Source organism: Pan troglodytes, chromosome 4 (assembly GCF_028858775.2).
Source record: "Pan troglodytes isolate AG18354 chromosome 4, NHGRI_mPanTro3-v2.0_pri, whole genome shotgun sequence".
Taxonomy (NCBI): Eukaryota; Metazoa; Chordata; class Mammalia; order Primates; family Hominidae; genus Pan; species Pan troglodytes.
In genome coordinates, this window is record NC_072402.2 from 45,548,038 (window position 1) to 45,564,615 (window position 16,578).

General features: G+C 43.3%; 1 protein-coding gene across 8 annotated transcripts in view; it reads right to left on the reverse strand.

Moving 5' to 3' along the window:
* The window catches only part of SLC30A5 (solute carrier family 30 member 5), a 36,303-nt gene extending 23,296 nt beyond the window's left edge, over positions 1-13,007 (reverse strand). For 3 of the 8 annotated variants that reach the window (XM_063810385.1, XM_063810384.1, XM_063810383.1), the window contains exons 1-3: positions 12,578-13,007; positions 3,856-3,922; positions 2,269-2,354 (exon numbers count right to left, since the gene is read on the reverse strand). In XM_063810385.1, coding sequence (XP_063666455.1) covers positions 2,269-2,354; positions 3,856-3,922; positions 12,578-12,660 — 236 coding nt within the window. In that variant the 5' untranslated portion in view covers positions 12,661-13,007. Of the gene's footprint in view, positions 1-2,268; positions 3,024-3,855; positions 3,923-6,038; positions 6,162-12,577 lie in introns of those variants that run through there. The other 5 variants (XM_016953216.4, XM_016953217.4, XM_016953218.4 and 2 more) reach the window with 5 other exon arrangements.
* Positions 13,008-16,578: the final 3,571 nt, after the last annotated feature.

Consider the following 16,578-nt stretch of genomic DNA (forward strand, 5'->3'; position numbering starts at 1 on the left):
GCTGAGGTGGGAGGATCCCTTGAGCCAAGGAGATGGAGGTTGCAGTGAGCCAAGATTGTGCCATATACTCTAGCCTGAATGACAGAGCAAGATCCTGTCTCCAAAAAAAAAAAAAGTTGAAAAAAAATTAAAAACAGAAAAAAGCTTATAGAATAAGGATATAAAGAAAGAAAATATTTTTGTACAGTTGTACAATGTGTTTATGTTTTAAGCTGTTTTTACAAAAGAGTAAAGTATGCTAAGGTTAAGCTTCTACCTCCTGAGGTCAGGTGATCTCTTCCACCTCAGCCTTCTAGGTAGCTGGGATTACAGGCACGCAGCACCATGCCTGGCTAATTTTTTGTAGAGATGGGATTTTGCCATGTTGTCCAGGCTGGTCTCGAACTTCTGGGCTCAAGCTATCTACCCACCTCGGCCTCCCAAAGTGCTGGGATTAAAATTTTTGCAATTGAGAAACTGCATGATGGTTTTAGTAGAAGAATGAGAGGGCAGTGTTGGTAGTGATAAGGTCAGGAGCTAGATGACTAAATAGGGAACCAAGTAAAAATGTAAGTACTTCCTCTTTCCCTCCTTATTGTAACACAAAAGGACAGTGATATAGTAACACAGGAACCAAAACATAATTTCATGAATAACAAATTTAAAATATTGCAGAGGATAAGCAATAGCAGCACTCAATCATATTCAAGCATACGGTGAAAAACCTCTTCCCAAGCTAGGAAATTCAGCTAGCTTTCTCAGCCCTCCAAGCTGCAGCTGCTACTGTGGCTAGAGATATGACATTTCCAATTATACCTACTCTGCATCTGACAAAGTACATGACAAACAAGTCAAAGGGATCCTAATCCAGAAGCTATTCTATTGGCCATGAGAGGGGAAAGGACTTTTCACAAAGCATTTCCACATTTCTCACCGTTCACTTTCCACTCTGTCTACCCCACTATTCTGAGTGAGATCCTTTAGAACAGTGGTCTCCAACCTTTTTGGCACCAGGGTCTGGTTTCCTGGAAGACAATTTTTCCAGACAGCAGTGGTGGGGGGATGTTTTAGGACATAACTGTTCCACCTCAGATCATCAGACATTAGATTCTCCTAAGGAGCATGCAACCTAGATCCCTCTCATGCACAGTTCACAATAGGGTTCGTGCTCCTATGAGAATCTAATGCCATTGCTGATCTGACAGGAGGTAGAGCTCACGCAGTAATGCTTGCTCCCCCGTGGCTCACCTCCTGCTCTGTGGCCTGGTTCCTAATGGGTTACGAACCCATACTGGTCTGTAGCCAGGGGGTGGGGGATCTCTCTGCTTTAGAACATTCTTTTTTTTTTTGAGACGGAGTCTCGCTCTGTTGCCCAGCCTGCAGTGCAGTGGCGTGATCTCGGCTCACTGCAACCTTTGCCTCCTGAGTTCAAGTGATTTCTGGCTAATTTTTGTATATTTTTTAATAAAGGCGGGGTTTTGCTATGTTGGCTAGGGTGGTCTCCAACTCCTAACTTCAAATGATCCACCCCTTGGCCTTCCAACGTGCTAGCATTACAGGCGTGAGCCACAGTGCTGGCCAAGAACATTGTTCATTTCACTCCTTACCTCTCATTCTCACGGCAAGGCATTTTTTCTTACACTTATTCACTAAGTAAAATCCTTTACAGATGGGGAAATGTTAAAAGAATGCTCATACACAGCTGCATGATACAATTCCTATCAATGGTCCCTAAGCATTTCCTCCTTAAACCAGTCCACTTGCAGAAAAAGACTAATCTATATAGATCTAGGGAAATATGAAATGGGAGTAGTTTACTTTATCCACCACGCATTTAATCTGATAATTGATATACTACTTCTGAGACATTTATTTATGAGAGTATTTGCAAAATTGTGCAAAAAATGAGTGCTTTTAGAGATTTTGTTCTCCTTCTTATTGGCTAATTTTATTTACCACTTCAGACCTTTTATTATAGTTTCTAAGCTGTTAACAGGGATCATAAATAAATGATTAAAAAGCCATTTATGCTAAAAATTTTCTGAAACTTGGAATTCTAACTAGTAAAATATCTATGACAAATCATGAATAAATATATTAATGGTATTCACCAAAGAACTAGTCCAGAAACTAAACAGGTTTGTTCTATCTGTTCAATTCTCTCTGATGCTATAAAAGTGCTAGACACATTTGTACAGATAAATATTTGATGTGAAACACAGTGGAACAAAAATAATATTCAAAATGAAGAAATACAAACACACATTCAAAATATGCATTTTTATTTACCTTAGTGGTCCACAAAGAGTGAGGCCAAAAAACCACAAGAGTGAAATAATACACCCAGCAACTGCATGTTTAAATATTTTGATCCACTATAAATGGAAACAAAAAAATTAAAAATTTCAGTCACATATATTTTTCTATATATCCAAATTTTAAATAAAATACAGAAAGATAATAATAACAAATATTTTAAAGGTGAAATCATTACATATTTTGTAAATAGAAAACATAAGATCCCTTGACTAAGTCTAGATTTCCAAGACAGTATTCTTATTCTGGGCCGGGTGCTGTGGCTCATGCCTGAAATCCTAGCATTTTGTGAGGCCGAGGCAGGCAGATCACCTGAGGTCAGGAGTTCAAGACCAGGCTGGCCAATATGGTGAATGAAGCCCCGTCTCTACTAAAAATACAAAAATGAGCTGGGTGTGGTGGTGGGTGCCTGTAATCCCAGCTACTCAGGAGGCTGAGGCAGGAGAATCGCTTGAACCTGGGAGGCAGAGGTTCCAGTGAGACAAGATCGTGTCACTGCACTGCAGCCTGGGCGATGGAGCAAGACTCTTTCTCAAAAAAAGAAAAAAAAAAAAAAAGGACAGTATTCTGTTTTCCATTATCTATATTCTTGTCTGCTGGTAGATTTTGAAATCTTTCTCTTCAGAGTACAATTTTATGATTTCTCAGTTTCCCACTAGTTTCCTAGGATCATTTAACTTTTTGTCTTTAAATTCTTTTCTACCAGGAATTTTTAGTGATCCAATTATCTGAAAGGAGAGAAAAAAGTTAAAATGGGGTTTAGACTATTAATCATATTTTAAAAAATGTTCTTGGTCTCTGAAACAGAAGTACTTAAATTCGTCTTTCTAATAAAAAAATTATGACGCAGGTTTGTAAGTCATGGCTTAAGGCAAACATGTACTATGGTATAACTGCTGCCCAAAGAAGTGATGATGTGAGATGATTATGCAAAATGTAGGACATTTCTAGTTTGAATCACAGCTGCCTAAAGAGAACAGTGACAATGATCATGAGGGTGTCACATTGTCACAATGACGATGAGGCATCATTCTAAGAACTTCATAAGTATTAATTCATTTTTCCTCACAGTTCTGTTAGGAAGTTACTATTATCTCCATTTTACAGTGAGCAAATTAAGGTAGAGAGAAATCAAGTAACTTGCCCAAAGTAAGGGTCAGTAAGGAGGACAGACAGAACATGACTTTGTCTGACTCCAGAAATCACACTCTTAACCCCTATGCTTTGTCAGCTTTCCAGTGACATTTGTACTAGGCTCTTGGGCATGCTTTCATGTCCAATTTGTAAATCTTTCAGAATAAGAAGTGTGTACTGAAGAAAACAATTACATGAATGCTTTATAATTTTTTTTACCCTCTTGTTTTTTTAAAAACATTCCATGATCTTAGTACTTTATGATTTAAAGTCTCCATTCTGAAAAGACAAGAGCAAGTTAACTCTAAAATTGTTCTGTGTTATACTTAAATCATTCATTAAGTACCCATTATAAAAAATAAGCATTGCCTCCTGGCCCACTAAACGAGAAGCTGCTAGGAATAAAAGATTCTGCAAAAATCTTACCTGGTGTTTGGTAATAGTTTTCCCAGAAGAAAATGGCTTTTGAAACAAAACCATAAAAAATGCAGTCCTGTAAATATTGAAACATTAATATATTAATATTAATCCATATTAAACACAAGATACAGTTTTAAGTAAAGACACTTATTTTAAACAAATATGCCAGAACTTGAAGTGTTATCCTCTGAATAAATCATACTGGAGAATTAATTATACTTATTTTAGTAAAACTCCTATTGCAATATTTTGATAACTTTTTTTTTTTTTTTTGAGATGGAGTCTCGCTCTGTCACCAGGCTGGAGTGCAGTGGCACGATCTTGGCTCACTGCAACCTCTGCCTCCCGGGTTCAAGCGATTCTCCTGCCTCAGCCTCCTGAGTAGCAGGGATTACAGGCGCACGCCACCACGCCCAGCCAATTTTTCGTATTTTTAGTAGAGATGGCTTCAACATGTTGGCCAGGCTGGTCTGGAACTCCTGACCTCAGGTGATCCGCCTGCCTCGGCCTCCCAAACTGCTGGGAAAACAGGCATGAGCTATCACACCTGGCCGAGAACTCTTATTTTCTAACTGTCTTCAGAACCAGCTAACAAGCCACAAAAATAAAGGAGTCACAATTTTTTTTATATCTTAAAATATCAAAGAAGATAATTCCTATTTTCTCTAAAATTCAGTAATAAATCTTGAAATAGTATAATGAAAATGAAGAAATTACTAATTATATATCCCTACCTTTCACATTGCCAAAATAGTTATATAAAAATGCACAAAACTTGGCCAGGCACAGTGGCTCAAGCTTGTAATCCCAGCACTTTGGGTGGCCGAGGTGGGCGGATCACCTGAGGTCAGGAGTTGGAGACCAGCCTGGCAAAACCCTGTGTCTACTAAAAAAAATACAAAAATTAGCTGGCCATGGTGGGACACACCTGTAATCCTAGCTACTCAGGAGGCTGAGACAGAATTGCTTGAACCCAGGAGGCAGAGGCTGCAGTGAGTTGAGATTGAGCCACTGCACTCCAGCCTGGGCAACCTAGCCAGACTGTCTCAAAAAAAAAAAAAAAAAAAGCACGTCACTGGTGCTTAATATTTCCTAGTCAATAATCTCTTTCCCAACTTATCAAAATTATACTTCGAAGAGTGTTTTTTTTTGTTTTTTTTTTTAAATGGAGTCTCGCTCTGTTGCCCAGGCTGGAGTGCAGTGGCATGATCTCAGCTCGCTGCAACCTCTGCCTCCCAGGTTCAAGCAATCCTCCTGCCTCAGCCCCCCTTGTAGCTGGGATTACAGGCACATGCCACCACGCTTGGCTAATTTTTGTATCTTTAGTAGAGACAGGGTTTCAATATGTTGGCCAGGCTGGTCTCCAACTCCTGACCTCAGGCGATCCACCTGCCTCCGCCTCCCAAAGTGCTGGGATTACAGGCGTGAGCCACCGTGCCCAGCTGACTCCCAAGAGTCTTTAACAGGTTTTTATTAACACAGAGGGTGGTCACTATCAATCTCAAGGTCCAAGAAATCTTTATTTAGAATTTCTTATATGTAGGCCGGGCATGGTGGCTCATGCCTGTAATCCCAGCACTTTGGGAGGCTGAGGCGGGCAGATCACAAGGTCAAGAGATTGAGACCATCCTGGCCAACATGGTGAAACCCTGTCTCTATTAAAAATACAAAAATTAGCTGGGCATGGTGGTGAGCGCCTGTAGTCCCAGTTACTCGGGAGGCTGAGGCAGGAGAATCGCTTGAACACAGGAGGCAGTGATCTTGCAGTGAGCCAAGATCACGCCACTGCACTCCAGCCTGGTGACAGAGTGAGACTGTGTCTCAAAAAAGAAAAAAAAAAAAGCATTTCTTATAAGTAGAATAAATTAATGTTCACACTACATGAGGACTCTGTACTAAGAAAGGATTATGCAGTGAATAATAATAATAATAAATAGCCCAAAAACTAAATTTGCAAAAATCTCATCAAAGTTTGTGTTTAGGCAAGTGATTAGAGCACAACAATCCGTTTTCTTTTCAGTCTCTTTGTACCTCTAATCTTAAGTATACTCCCAGTTAAAAAAAGTTATCAAATACTTGTCAGGAGGAACAAACAAAATATTGTATGTAAAGTTTCTTAAAGATACTCTGTTAAAACAGGATTTTCAAAGAAATAAAAAATATCAAGAAAACCCCCCCCCCACACTCACCCAAGTTTTAATATAAAAATGAACTGAACAATGTGAACAGCTTTTAGGAGATCATATGATTCGAAAAGTCCCACAGCCTTCAAAAATTTAGCGAAACATAGTAACACAATATATTTTGTTAATCTGAAAAATAAAAGCAGAAACAATTTTTAGTATCACTGAAATTACAAGCAACTCATCAATCTGGTTTTTTAAACAAGAGGTCATTACAGAAACCATAGAAATATACATAAACACAAAATGAAACAAAACAAAGTCCCCAAACAACTCACCATCCACGTGATAACTACTGTTGACTTTTTTTTTTTTTTTTTTTAAACTCATAAAGACGGGGGTCTCAATGTGTTGCCCAGGCTGGTCTCGAACTCCTTCGGTCAAGCGATCCTCCAGCCTTGGTCTCCCAAAGTGCTAGGATTACAGGTGTGAGCCACCACGCCCTACTGTTAACATTTTGAGGCCAGGTGCAGTAGCTTGAGACCAGCCTCGGCAACGTGGCAAAAGCCTATCTCTACAAAAAATACAAAGAATTAGCCAGGCATTATGGTGCGTGGTAGCAGTCTCAGCCACTCGGGAGGCTAAGGTGGGAGGATCACCTGAGCCTGGAAGGTTGAGGTTGCAGTGAGCTGTGTTCGTGTCACTGCACTCCAGCCTGGGCAACAGAGTGAGACCCTGTCTCAAAATCCAAACAGGCTGGGTGCTCATGCCTGTAATCCCAGCACTTTGGGAGGCTGAAGTGGGTGGATCACCTGAAGTCTGGAACTCAAGACTAGCCTGGCCAACATGGCGAAAACTCACCTCTACTAAAATACAAAAATTAGCTGGGCGTGGTGGCGGGTGCCTGTAATTCCAGCCACCTGGGAGGCTGAGGCAAGAGAATCGCTTGAACCCGGGAGGCCGAGGTTGCAGTGAGTCGAAATTGCACCACTGCACTTCAGCCTAGGTAACAGAGCGAGACTCCGTCTCAAAACCAACCAACCAAGCACAACATTTTGGTATACATACTTCTGGTTTCTTTTCAATGTATATGAATGATTATGTATAGATACAGTTTACTTTAACAAAAAATGCCCAATGATAAATGAAAATTTTGTTGATCGAGTTGCTGGACTATTTTGTTATCTGCTTTCTAACTTAATAACTCCTCCAAACAAATGAGAACAAAATAAAAACTAAATTCTGTTATGAAATGAAAAGACCACAATATAGGAAGAAACGGAAGAATGGTAAATGCCTTTGGTTTGCGCCTCCTCGGCCTTGTTAAGTGACTACAGTGAGAGTTGTGGTTGAAAGGTCAATTGACTGGACCTAGAGTCCTAAAAAGGCTCAGGAATTGGAAACACCTCAGGAGGGGAATGAGAAGCTGAAAAGACGAGGATCTCTAGGAAGTCTTCCAAGTAATCAGATCCCCAGGTTCCCACCCAGCAGGCAGGCAACTATCTCTCCTCAACCACTACAGAAGTCACGAGTCTTAGCCTCTGGCGAGGTCACTTAAATTTCCTGAAGTAGACAACTCTGCTGGCTTTATAAGAGAATGTCCATGTTTTTAGGAAAAACAAGGATTTAAGGATAAAGAAGCATGAATTATGTAACTTATTCTCAAATAGTCCAGGGGGAAAAAATACGTGTGTGTGTGCATTCAGAGAGAGAATAATAAATTATACAGGACGATACATTAACAATTACGGAGTCCAGGTAAAGAATATACTACTCTTGTGACTTTTACGTAAACAGGAAATTATTTTTAAATGAGTAGTTTAAAAGTGTTATTTATTCAAGAGTGTATTGTCTCAGGCAGGGAAATATGGTAAACAATCCTTTGCTATTTTATTTGTACTATTTACTTAGCAGAGTTACCCTTCTATTGTAGTTTATTGCAGAATCAATCAAATGCAACTCAGGACTGGTTGAATTTTGATGGATTCCAGGTTGCAAGAGTTTTACTTTATACAGACCAAAAATCAAATACTAGTTATAATCTGCAACAAAAGCTAGTTGACAAGTCCTTTAATTGTGGGTATTTTTATGCCTAAATTCACAAATATGGATTATTTTAAACAAAGGTTTTGGTTTAAGTCCTCTTTGCGGGGAAGGGCAGAGGGTCACAGTTAACATTTGTTGAGCACCTGCTATGTTCCAAGTGCTTTGAATACATCATTTCATTTAATTCTTACAACAGTCCTACAAACTAAGAAGTGGTATCCTTGTTTCACAAAACTGAGTCGTAGAAAATTAATTTGCCCAAGGTCACACAACTAATAAATAAGCTGGTAGTCCGAGTTGTTTAAAACCCCATGTATAGTGCCTTCTACATAGTAGATACTTGAGTATTTATTGAATGAATTGAACTTGAATTACACACTGATTTTTATTTTTTAGCCAGAGAAGTGTTGAGCTACTGCAGTAGGCAAAGCCCAAGAGGCAGGTTTGAACCTAAATCCAGATTTCAGTAATTCCATGTTTAGAGAACCAGGGAATTTTCTTTGATTGAACCCCCGGGTTCAAGCAATTCTCCTGCCTCAGCCTCCTGAGTAGCTGGGATTACAGGTGCCTGCCACCATGTCAGGCTAATTTTTCTATTTTTAGTAGATGGGTTTTTGCCATGCTGGTTGGCCAGGCTGGTCTCATACTTCTGACCTCAGGTGATCCACCCACCTTGGCCTCCCAAACAAAGTGCTAGGATTACAGGCATGAGCCACCGCGCCTGGCGAGAACCAGGGAATTTTCTAAACCTTCACAGAAAAGTCCAGTGATAACCTTTGACAAGACTAGTTAATGGGAAATAATGGTTTATAAATTGGGGGTGTGGGGGGATGGGCCAGGCATGGTGGCTCATGCCTGGGAAGCCTAGGCAGAATGATTACTTGAGTCCAGGAGTTCAAGACCAACCTGGGCAATACAGCGAGACCCCGTCTCTCCAAAAAGTTTTTAAAAATTAGCCTCCCTCTCCTCTCCTCTCCAGTCTCCACTTCCTGATAAATCGACGCCATTGTTTTTCCTTCATAACATGAACTAGGAATGTCTGCTTATCAATATAGGTTACTTAGCCTGGTTTTTCATCTTTAGCCCAACAGTTCATTAATTGGAACTTTAAAAATCAAAGAATCCAGGCCAGGCATGGTAGCTCACGCCTGTAATCCCAGCACTTTGGGAGGCTGAGGTGGGACGACTGCTTGAGCCCAGGAGTTCGAGATCAACCTGGGCAACATAGCAAGACCTCATCTCTACTAAAAATTAAAGAATGAACTGGGCATGATGGTGCACATCTGCAATCTCACATACTGGGGAGGCTGAGGTGGAAGGATTGCTTAAGCCCAGGAGTTTGAGATTGCAGTGAGCCATGATTATTTTACTGCACTCCATCCTGGGCAACAGAGGAACTGAACTTGTCAGAAAGAAAAGAAAGGGAAGGGGAAGAAAGGAAGGAATGAAGGAAGGGAAGGAAAGAAAAAGAGAAGAAAGAGCAGGGCGCAGTGGCTCACGCCTGTAATCCCAGCACTTTGGGAGGCCCAGGCGGGCGGATCACGAGGTCAGGAGATCGAGACCATCCTGGCTAACACGGTGAAACCCCGTCTCTACTAAAAATACAAAAAATTAGCCCGGCGCGGTGGTGGGCGTCTGTAGTCCCAGCTACTCGGGAGGCTGAGGCAGGAGAATGGTGCGAATCCGGGAGGCGGAGCTTGCAGTGAGCCGAGATCGCGCCACTGCACTCCAGCCTGGGCGACATAGCGAGACTCCGCCTCAAAAAAAAAAAAAAAAAAAAAAAAAAAAGAAAAAGAGAGGAAGGGAAGAAACAACTAAAATCTCTAAGGGTGTTTTTTGTGTTCTGTTTTTTTCTAGTACATATACATTTACTTTTTTTTGTTGTTGTTCTTGGTTTTTTGTGGGGTTTTTTTGGGGGGTTTTTTTTGGAGGGGAAAGGTGGGGCAGGGTTTTGCACTGTCACCCAGGCTGCAGTGCACTTATAGGATCATAGCTCACTGCAGCCTTGACCTCCCAGGCTCAAGTGATCCTTCTGCCTTAGCCTCCCAAGTAGCTGGAACTACAGGCACTGCCACTGTGCCTGGCTAATTTTTATATTTTGTAGAGACAGGGGTCTCACTGTGTTACTAGGGCTGGTCTCAAACTCTAGGGCTCAAGTGATCCTCCTGCTTTAGCCTACGTTTACTTTATACCTAGACAATTGCTGGAGATTTGGTAAGTTTTCCAGAAGGGTCCTTCCGGAAGGCTGAAGCCTGGCTTTTGGGATATTGGAGTTAAATGAGAGAATGGTAAGCAGAGTTAAGAGGGGAAACTTCTTTTTAATTTCCACATTTTCCGTCCAGGACCTCATCCATCCTTCCTTTACTCTTGCAACCTGGAATCCATCAAAATTCAACCAGTCATGAGTTGAATTTGATTCTGCAATAAACTACAATAGAAGGGCAACTCTGCTAAGTAAGTAGTACAAATAAAATAGCAAAGGATTGTTTACCACATTTCCCTACCTGAGACAATACACTCTTTACACTCTTGAATAAACAGCACTTTTAAACTACTCATTTAAAAATAATTTCCAGTTTACGTAAAAGTTACAGAGTAGTATATCCTTTACCTGGACTCTGTAATTGTTAATGTATCGTCCCGTGTGATTTACTATTCTCTCTCTCTGAATGCACACACAGAGGTATTTTTTTTCCCTTGGATTATTTGAGAGTAAGTTACATATTTCATGCTTCTTTATCCTTAAAAACTTGTTTTTCCCAAGAACGTGGACATTCTCTTATAAAACTAGCAGAGCTGTCTACTTCAGGAAATTTAAGTGATTTGCTTTTTTTTGAGACGGAGTCTCGCTCTGTCACCCAGGCTAGAGTGCAGTGGTGCGATCTCGGCTCACTGCAACCTCTGCCTCCTGGGTTCAAGCCATTCTCCTGCCTCAGCTTCCTGAGTGGCTGGGATTACAGGCGCATACCACGTCCGACTAATTTTTTTTTTTTTTTTTGGTATTTTTAGTAGAGATGGGGTTTCACCATGTTGGCCAGGCTGGTCTCGAACCCCGACCTCAGGTGATCCACCTGCCTCGGCCTCCCAAAGTGTTGGGATTACAGGTGTGAGCCACTGCGACCGGCCTGATATGACACATTTATCTAATCTACTGTCCATAGTCCAGTTTTGTCAATTGACCCAGTAACATCCTTTAAAGCACTTTTCCCCTACTACCAAATCAGACCAGAATTGCCTATTGCATTTAGTTGTCATGTCTCAAGAATTAACATCTGATACGCTGTTATTTACAAAATGAGATGCTCAAAATAGATTAGAAAATTAAATTTATGCTACAAAAATGCAGTTGGTTTAAGTTCTGTCCTATGTGGTGTTCTTCCCTTTTCATAAAAAATGCTTATGTTGGGCGGGCGCGGTGGCTCATGCCTGTAATCCCGGCACTTTGGAAGGCTGAGGCAGGCCGATCACGAGGTCGGGAGCTCAAGACCAGCCACACCAATATGGAGAAACCTCGTCTCTACTAAAAATACAAAACATTAGCCAGGCGTGGTGGCGTATGTCTGTAATCCCAGCTCCTCGGGAGGCTGAGGCAGGAGAATCTTTTGAAACCGGGAAGCGGAGGTTGTCGTGAGCCGAGATCGCGCCATTGCACTCCAGCCTGGGCAACAAGAGCGAAACTCCGTCTCAAAAAGAAAAAAAAAGTTACGTTATAATGCTATTACTACAGTTCTAAAGAATTTATCACATTTATCACTTTCTTTAAATATCAAAGAAGTATTTATTCCAGAATGGGCAGAACTCGTTAAAAATGGAGGCAATGAACACCAGTTCCAGCCAAATTGCAGGGCTATATTTTGTGCATTTTCGACACTATCTCAGAACTTAAGAAGGACACACTAGAAAGTGGTCGCTGCACCTGTTGGTCCCTTACTTTTCGGGTTGGTGGGAGAATTGGAGAGAGGAAGTGGGAATTTTCACTTTTTACTCTATGAATTGCTTTGCTGTTTAGATTTTTTTTTGACAACGAGGACACATTTCTTATTTAAGAACAAAATAAAAAAAGAAAATGGGGCTGGACCCTCGATGTGCTCAGTTAATCTGAACATCCAAATTCCCCTGAACATCCAAGTTCACGTATGTACTTTGGTTTCCTCGCCTGAAGAGAGCTGATGGTGACACCTTCCCCTAATTTATGCAGGGAAACGTCAGAAAGGTTAAGTAGTCACCAGACTATTTCAGGGAGAAACAGCCAAGAGGAAGGCTTCTCACAGATCAGAAAAACCTCTCACGTGAACTGGCGGGCAGTTCTAAGACTGACTGTCTGCCTTGTAACCCAGAAATTCAAGCAGAATCTTTTTGGCTTTAGCGCCTTCATTCTGCAGCGGGCACCCGAAGAGCCCGGGGAGCCCGGAGGCAGCCTGCGCGCAGGGAGGCAGGCAGAGGGAGAGGGCGCGCCGACCCCGGGACGTCCCGGGCTGTCAGCGGAGACCGGAGGGAGGCCGGAGAAAGTGCATCCTGAGCGACCCGGCCGGTCGCTGCCTTCCGGATCGGTCCCTTACCGAGCGCTGGGTACGTCCACCGGCCCAAGGCCGCCGCCGCCGCCGGGGCCGGCCAGCACGTCCCCGCCGTATTTCTCCTCCATCCCGGGGCTCACGAGCCGCCGCCGCTGCCCCTGTCGCGGGGTCTCCTCATGTCTCGCCGCTGCCGCGGAACAGCGGGTGCAGGCGCGTCACTCCCCCATGGCAGAGACCCCGTCGGGCTCCTGCCGGCCGGGCCGCCACTGCCGCCGTCGCCGGCTCCGGCTCACTAGCACACACGCGTCGGGACTAGGCCGCGATCAGTTCCGGCGGCGCCAGGTTCCCGGGAAGCAGCGGCGGTAGGGACGTTGCCAAGCCACGTCATCAGGCCCAGCAACCCTCACTCCCGGGGGAGTGCCCAGCCTTGCGTCTGCGCAAGCAGAACACTCGCCTTTCCTCATCCCTTAGGCTCCTCCCGCCACGTTGTGTCGCATTGAAGCCCCGCCTCCTATCAGCCTCTCCGGTTGGCGCTCCCGGTGCACTTACCTGTCCCTACAGTGCCACCTATGGGCCGTCAGAAGTACAGCGGATTCCTGTAGGGCAGAGGGAGAGGGCGTGGAAAATGTACAGCGTGTGTGATTAAACAAAGCTCACCAATCTTTTCCTCTGCGTTAGGGATTCTTTTTTTTTTTTTTTTTTTTTTGAGATGGAGTTTCGCTCCTGTTGCCCAGGCTGGAGTGCAATGGCGCGATCTCGGCTCACGGCAACTTCCACCTCCCAGGTTCAAGCGATTCTCCTGCCTCAGTCTCCCAAGTAGCTGGGATTACAGGTATGTGCCACCACACCTGGCTAATTTTGTATTTTTAGTAGAGACGGGGTTTCTCCATGTTGGTCAGGCTGGTCTCGAACTCCTGATCTCAGGTGATCCACCCACCTCGGCCTCCCAAAGTGCTGGGATTACAGGAGTGAGCCACCGCACTCGGCCTAGAGATTCTTAATCTAGGTTAACATACACTCTGCCTCTAAGTTTTTGTGAGTATGGATCATTTTTGTGATGAGAAGGCCCGAAGTCTTAAAAGTTCACATGCCCTTCCCCCAACCAGGGATAACTATTTTTGAAGCTGTAGAGAATCGATTACAAATAGTGGTACGGCCATTTCTTTTGAACAATGCCTTTGATGGACTTTGGAGAGGAGAAACTAGTATTGACCAAAATTTGCCTCCTCAGCAAACTATCCCAGGGCAATTTTCTAGGAGTGACCACGTGCGAAACTTCATGGCCTTCTCTCCTACTCCTAAGGGAACCTAAAGGCAATTTCCAGATTTCTAAAGAAACATTCTTATCCTGGGCAACATGGCAAAACCCTGTCTCTACCAAAAATACAAAAACAATTAGCCAGGCGTGGCATATGCCTGTGGTCCCAGCCACTCAGGAGGGAGAGGCGGAAGGATCGCTTGAACGTGGGAGGTCAAGGTTGCAATAAGGCATGATCATGCTACTGCGCTCCAGCCTGGGCAACAGAGCAAGACCGTCTCTGGAAAAAAAAAAAAAAAAAGAAAAAGAAAGGATTCTTCTTTGCCACTGGGAGCCTGGGGTCATCTATCAAATAAAGTAACGGAGGAAGGTGACTGCTTTTGTGGCTTTTTGTGTGGGGCCTGGAGTACTGGTAACCGTCGTTGCTAGAGGCCCTGGAATCCAAGTGTGTGAGGACAGAACATAGGAGAAGGAAGAGGATTTTGTTAAGTGTCGCTGCAAACTGTTTTGTCTCCTTTTTGAAAAGGAAAGCGTTGATTTTCTTTAAATTCTGCCTGTGAAACTGTGTAATCCAGGCACATCTGTAAAAACAGGTCAGGTAGTGTTACCTGAAAAGGGGGTCCTCATCCAGACCCCAGGAGAGCTTGGATCTCACGCAAGAAAGAATTCGAGGCAAGTCCATACAGTAAAGTGAAAGCAAGTTTATTAAAAAAGTAGAGGAATAAAAGAATGGCTACTCCGTAGGCAGAGGGCGCAGTGGCTCATGCCTGTAATCCCAGCAGTTGGGAGGCTGAGGCGGGTGGATCACCTGAGGTCAGGAGTTTGAGACCAGCCTGACCAACATGGCGAAACCCTGTCTCTACTAAAAATACAAAATTAGTCGGGTGGGGTGGTGCATGCCTGTACTCCCAGCTACTCGGGAGGCTGAGGAGGAGAATCGCTTGAACCCGGAGATGGAGGTTGCAGTGAGCCAAGATCGCGCCATTGCACTCCAGCCTGGGCAACAAGAGTGAAACTCCGTCTCAAAAAAAAAAAAAAAAAAAAAATAGTAATAAGAATGCCCAACCTCCTGGGAATGCAGCCGAGTAAGTCTCCGCCTTGTTTTACCCAGCCCCTATTCAAGATGGAGGCACTCTGGGTCAAAGGCCTCTGACAAGTAGGACTGGGTATTATAAAGGTTATTTTTCTGTTGCTAAAAATTTAGGAATGTGGGTTCCTGTGTCAGTCTTGGTTTGAATCCCAACTCTGCCACTTAGTAATTGTGGGATCTTGGGTCAGTTAGTTGGCCTTTCTGCGCCACAGTTTTTTTTTTATCTGCAAAGTAGGAATAGTAATATTTATATTGTAGGGTTGTTGGGGGGATTATACATGTGTTAATAAGTGAAAAGTCTCTAGAACTTGCTAGGTTTTGAAGGGAACATGAGGGTTAAAGAAAGACACACACACACACACACACACACACAAACACACACAGAAAGAGGGCGGCTCGACAGTAAATGCAGGCTTTATGTCCAGCATAAAACCTACAGAAGTGGGGGACCAGCTTAATGCCAGAGCCCACCACTGCTTATAGGCTGGGGGTATTTATAGGTATGGGCGGTAGGGGTCTGGGCAGTATGGCTTGCTGCCCGGCAGGATATTGATAAGATGTTCCTGTGATGAGGCAGTTCTGGCCCTTGTTCTGGCAGATGTCATCATGGTGTTCCTTGGAACTTTGCCCAGCAAGATATGATAGGGATGTTTCTTTATTTGGGGCTTTGTCTGCCTTGTGGTCAAGTGGTTAGACAGGATGTTTCTTACAGCCCCGAACCCCTGTGAAATGTTTCACTTTGACCAAGGTCTGCAAAATTAGTGGGGAGCTTACAAAATGGTGCAGTTTGGACTAACAGAACTGTTGTCAGAGGCGTTTGAACCGGGGCAACTCCATCTTGAATAGGAGCTGGGTAAAATAAGGCTGAGACCTACTGGGCTGTATTCCCAGACAGTTAAGACATTCTAAGAGATGTCTATGGGGTAGCCATTCTTTATTCTTTATTCCTTTACTTTCCTAATAAACTTGCTTTCACTTTATGGACTTGCCCTGAATTTTTTTTTTATTTTGATACGGAGTTTTGCTCTTGTTGCCCAGGCTGGAGTGCAATGGCATGATCTCGGCTCACTGCAACTTCCACCTCCCAGGTTCAAGTGATTCTCCTGCCTCAGCCTCCCCAGTAGCTGGGACTACAGGCATGCGCCACCACACCCGGCTAATTTTGTATTTTTAGTAGAGACAGGGTTTCTCCATGTTGGTCAGGCTGGTCTCGAACTCCCGATCTTGGGTGATCCACCTGCCTCGGCCTCCCAAAGTGCTGGGATTACAGGCGTGAGCCACCAAGCCTGGCCCTGAATTCTTTCTTTCATGAGCTCCAAGAACCCTGTCTTGAGGTCTGGATCTGGACCCCTTTCCTGTAGCACTATGAATAGTATAAAATGTCACTCAATAGATGTTAAATATTATTATTACTCTGGGAAATTTGGGGATGATTTGGAGATGAAAATCGGGTTTTGAGCAGTATAAATTATAATTAACTTACAATACTCTAATTTGAATACACACAAAGACCTTTAGTAGCATAAAAAAAACGAGGTATCACAGTCTGCCTACTGGAACTTTATTGTTGAAACCACCTTTGCAAAATTATAACAGTGAGAAAATTATGGCAAAAGAGATCTGATCTAATCAAACCCTGTCTTGCCTTTAGCTTTCAAACTGCCCTTAATCATTCTTGGGCTTGGGCCAAGCTAACTT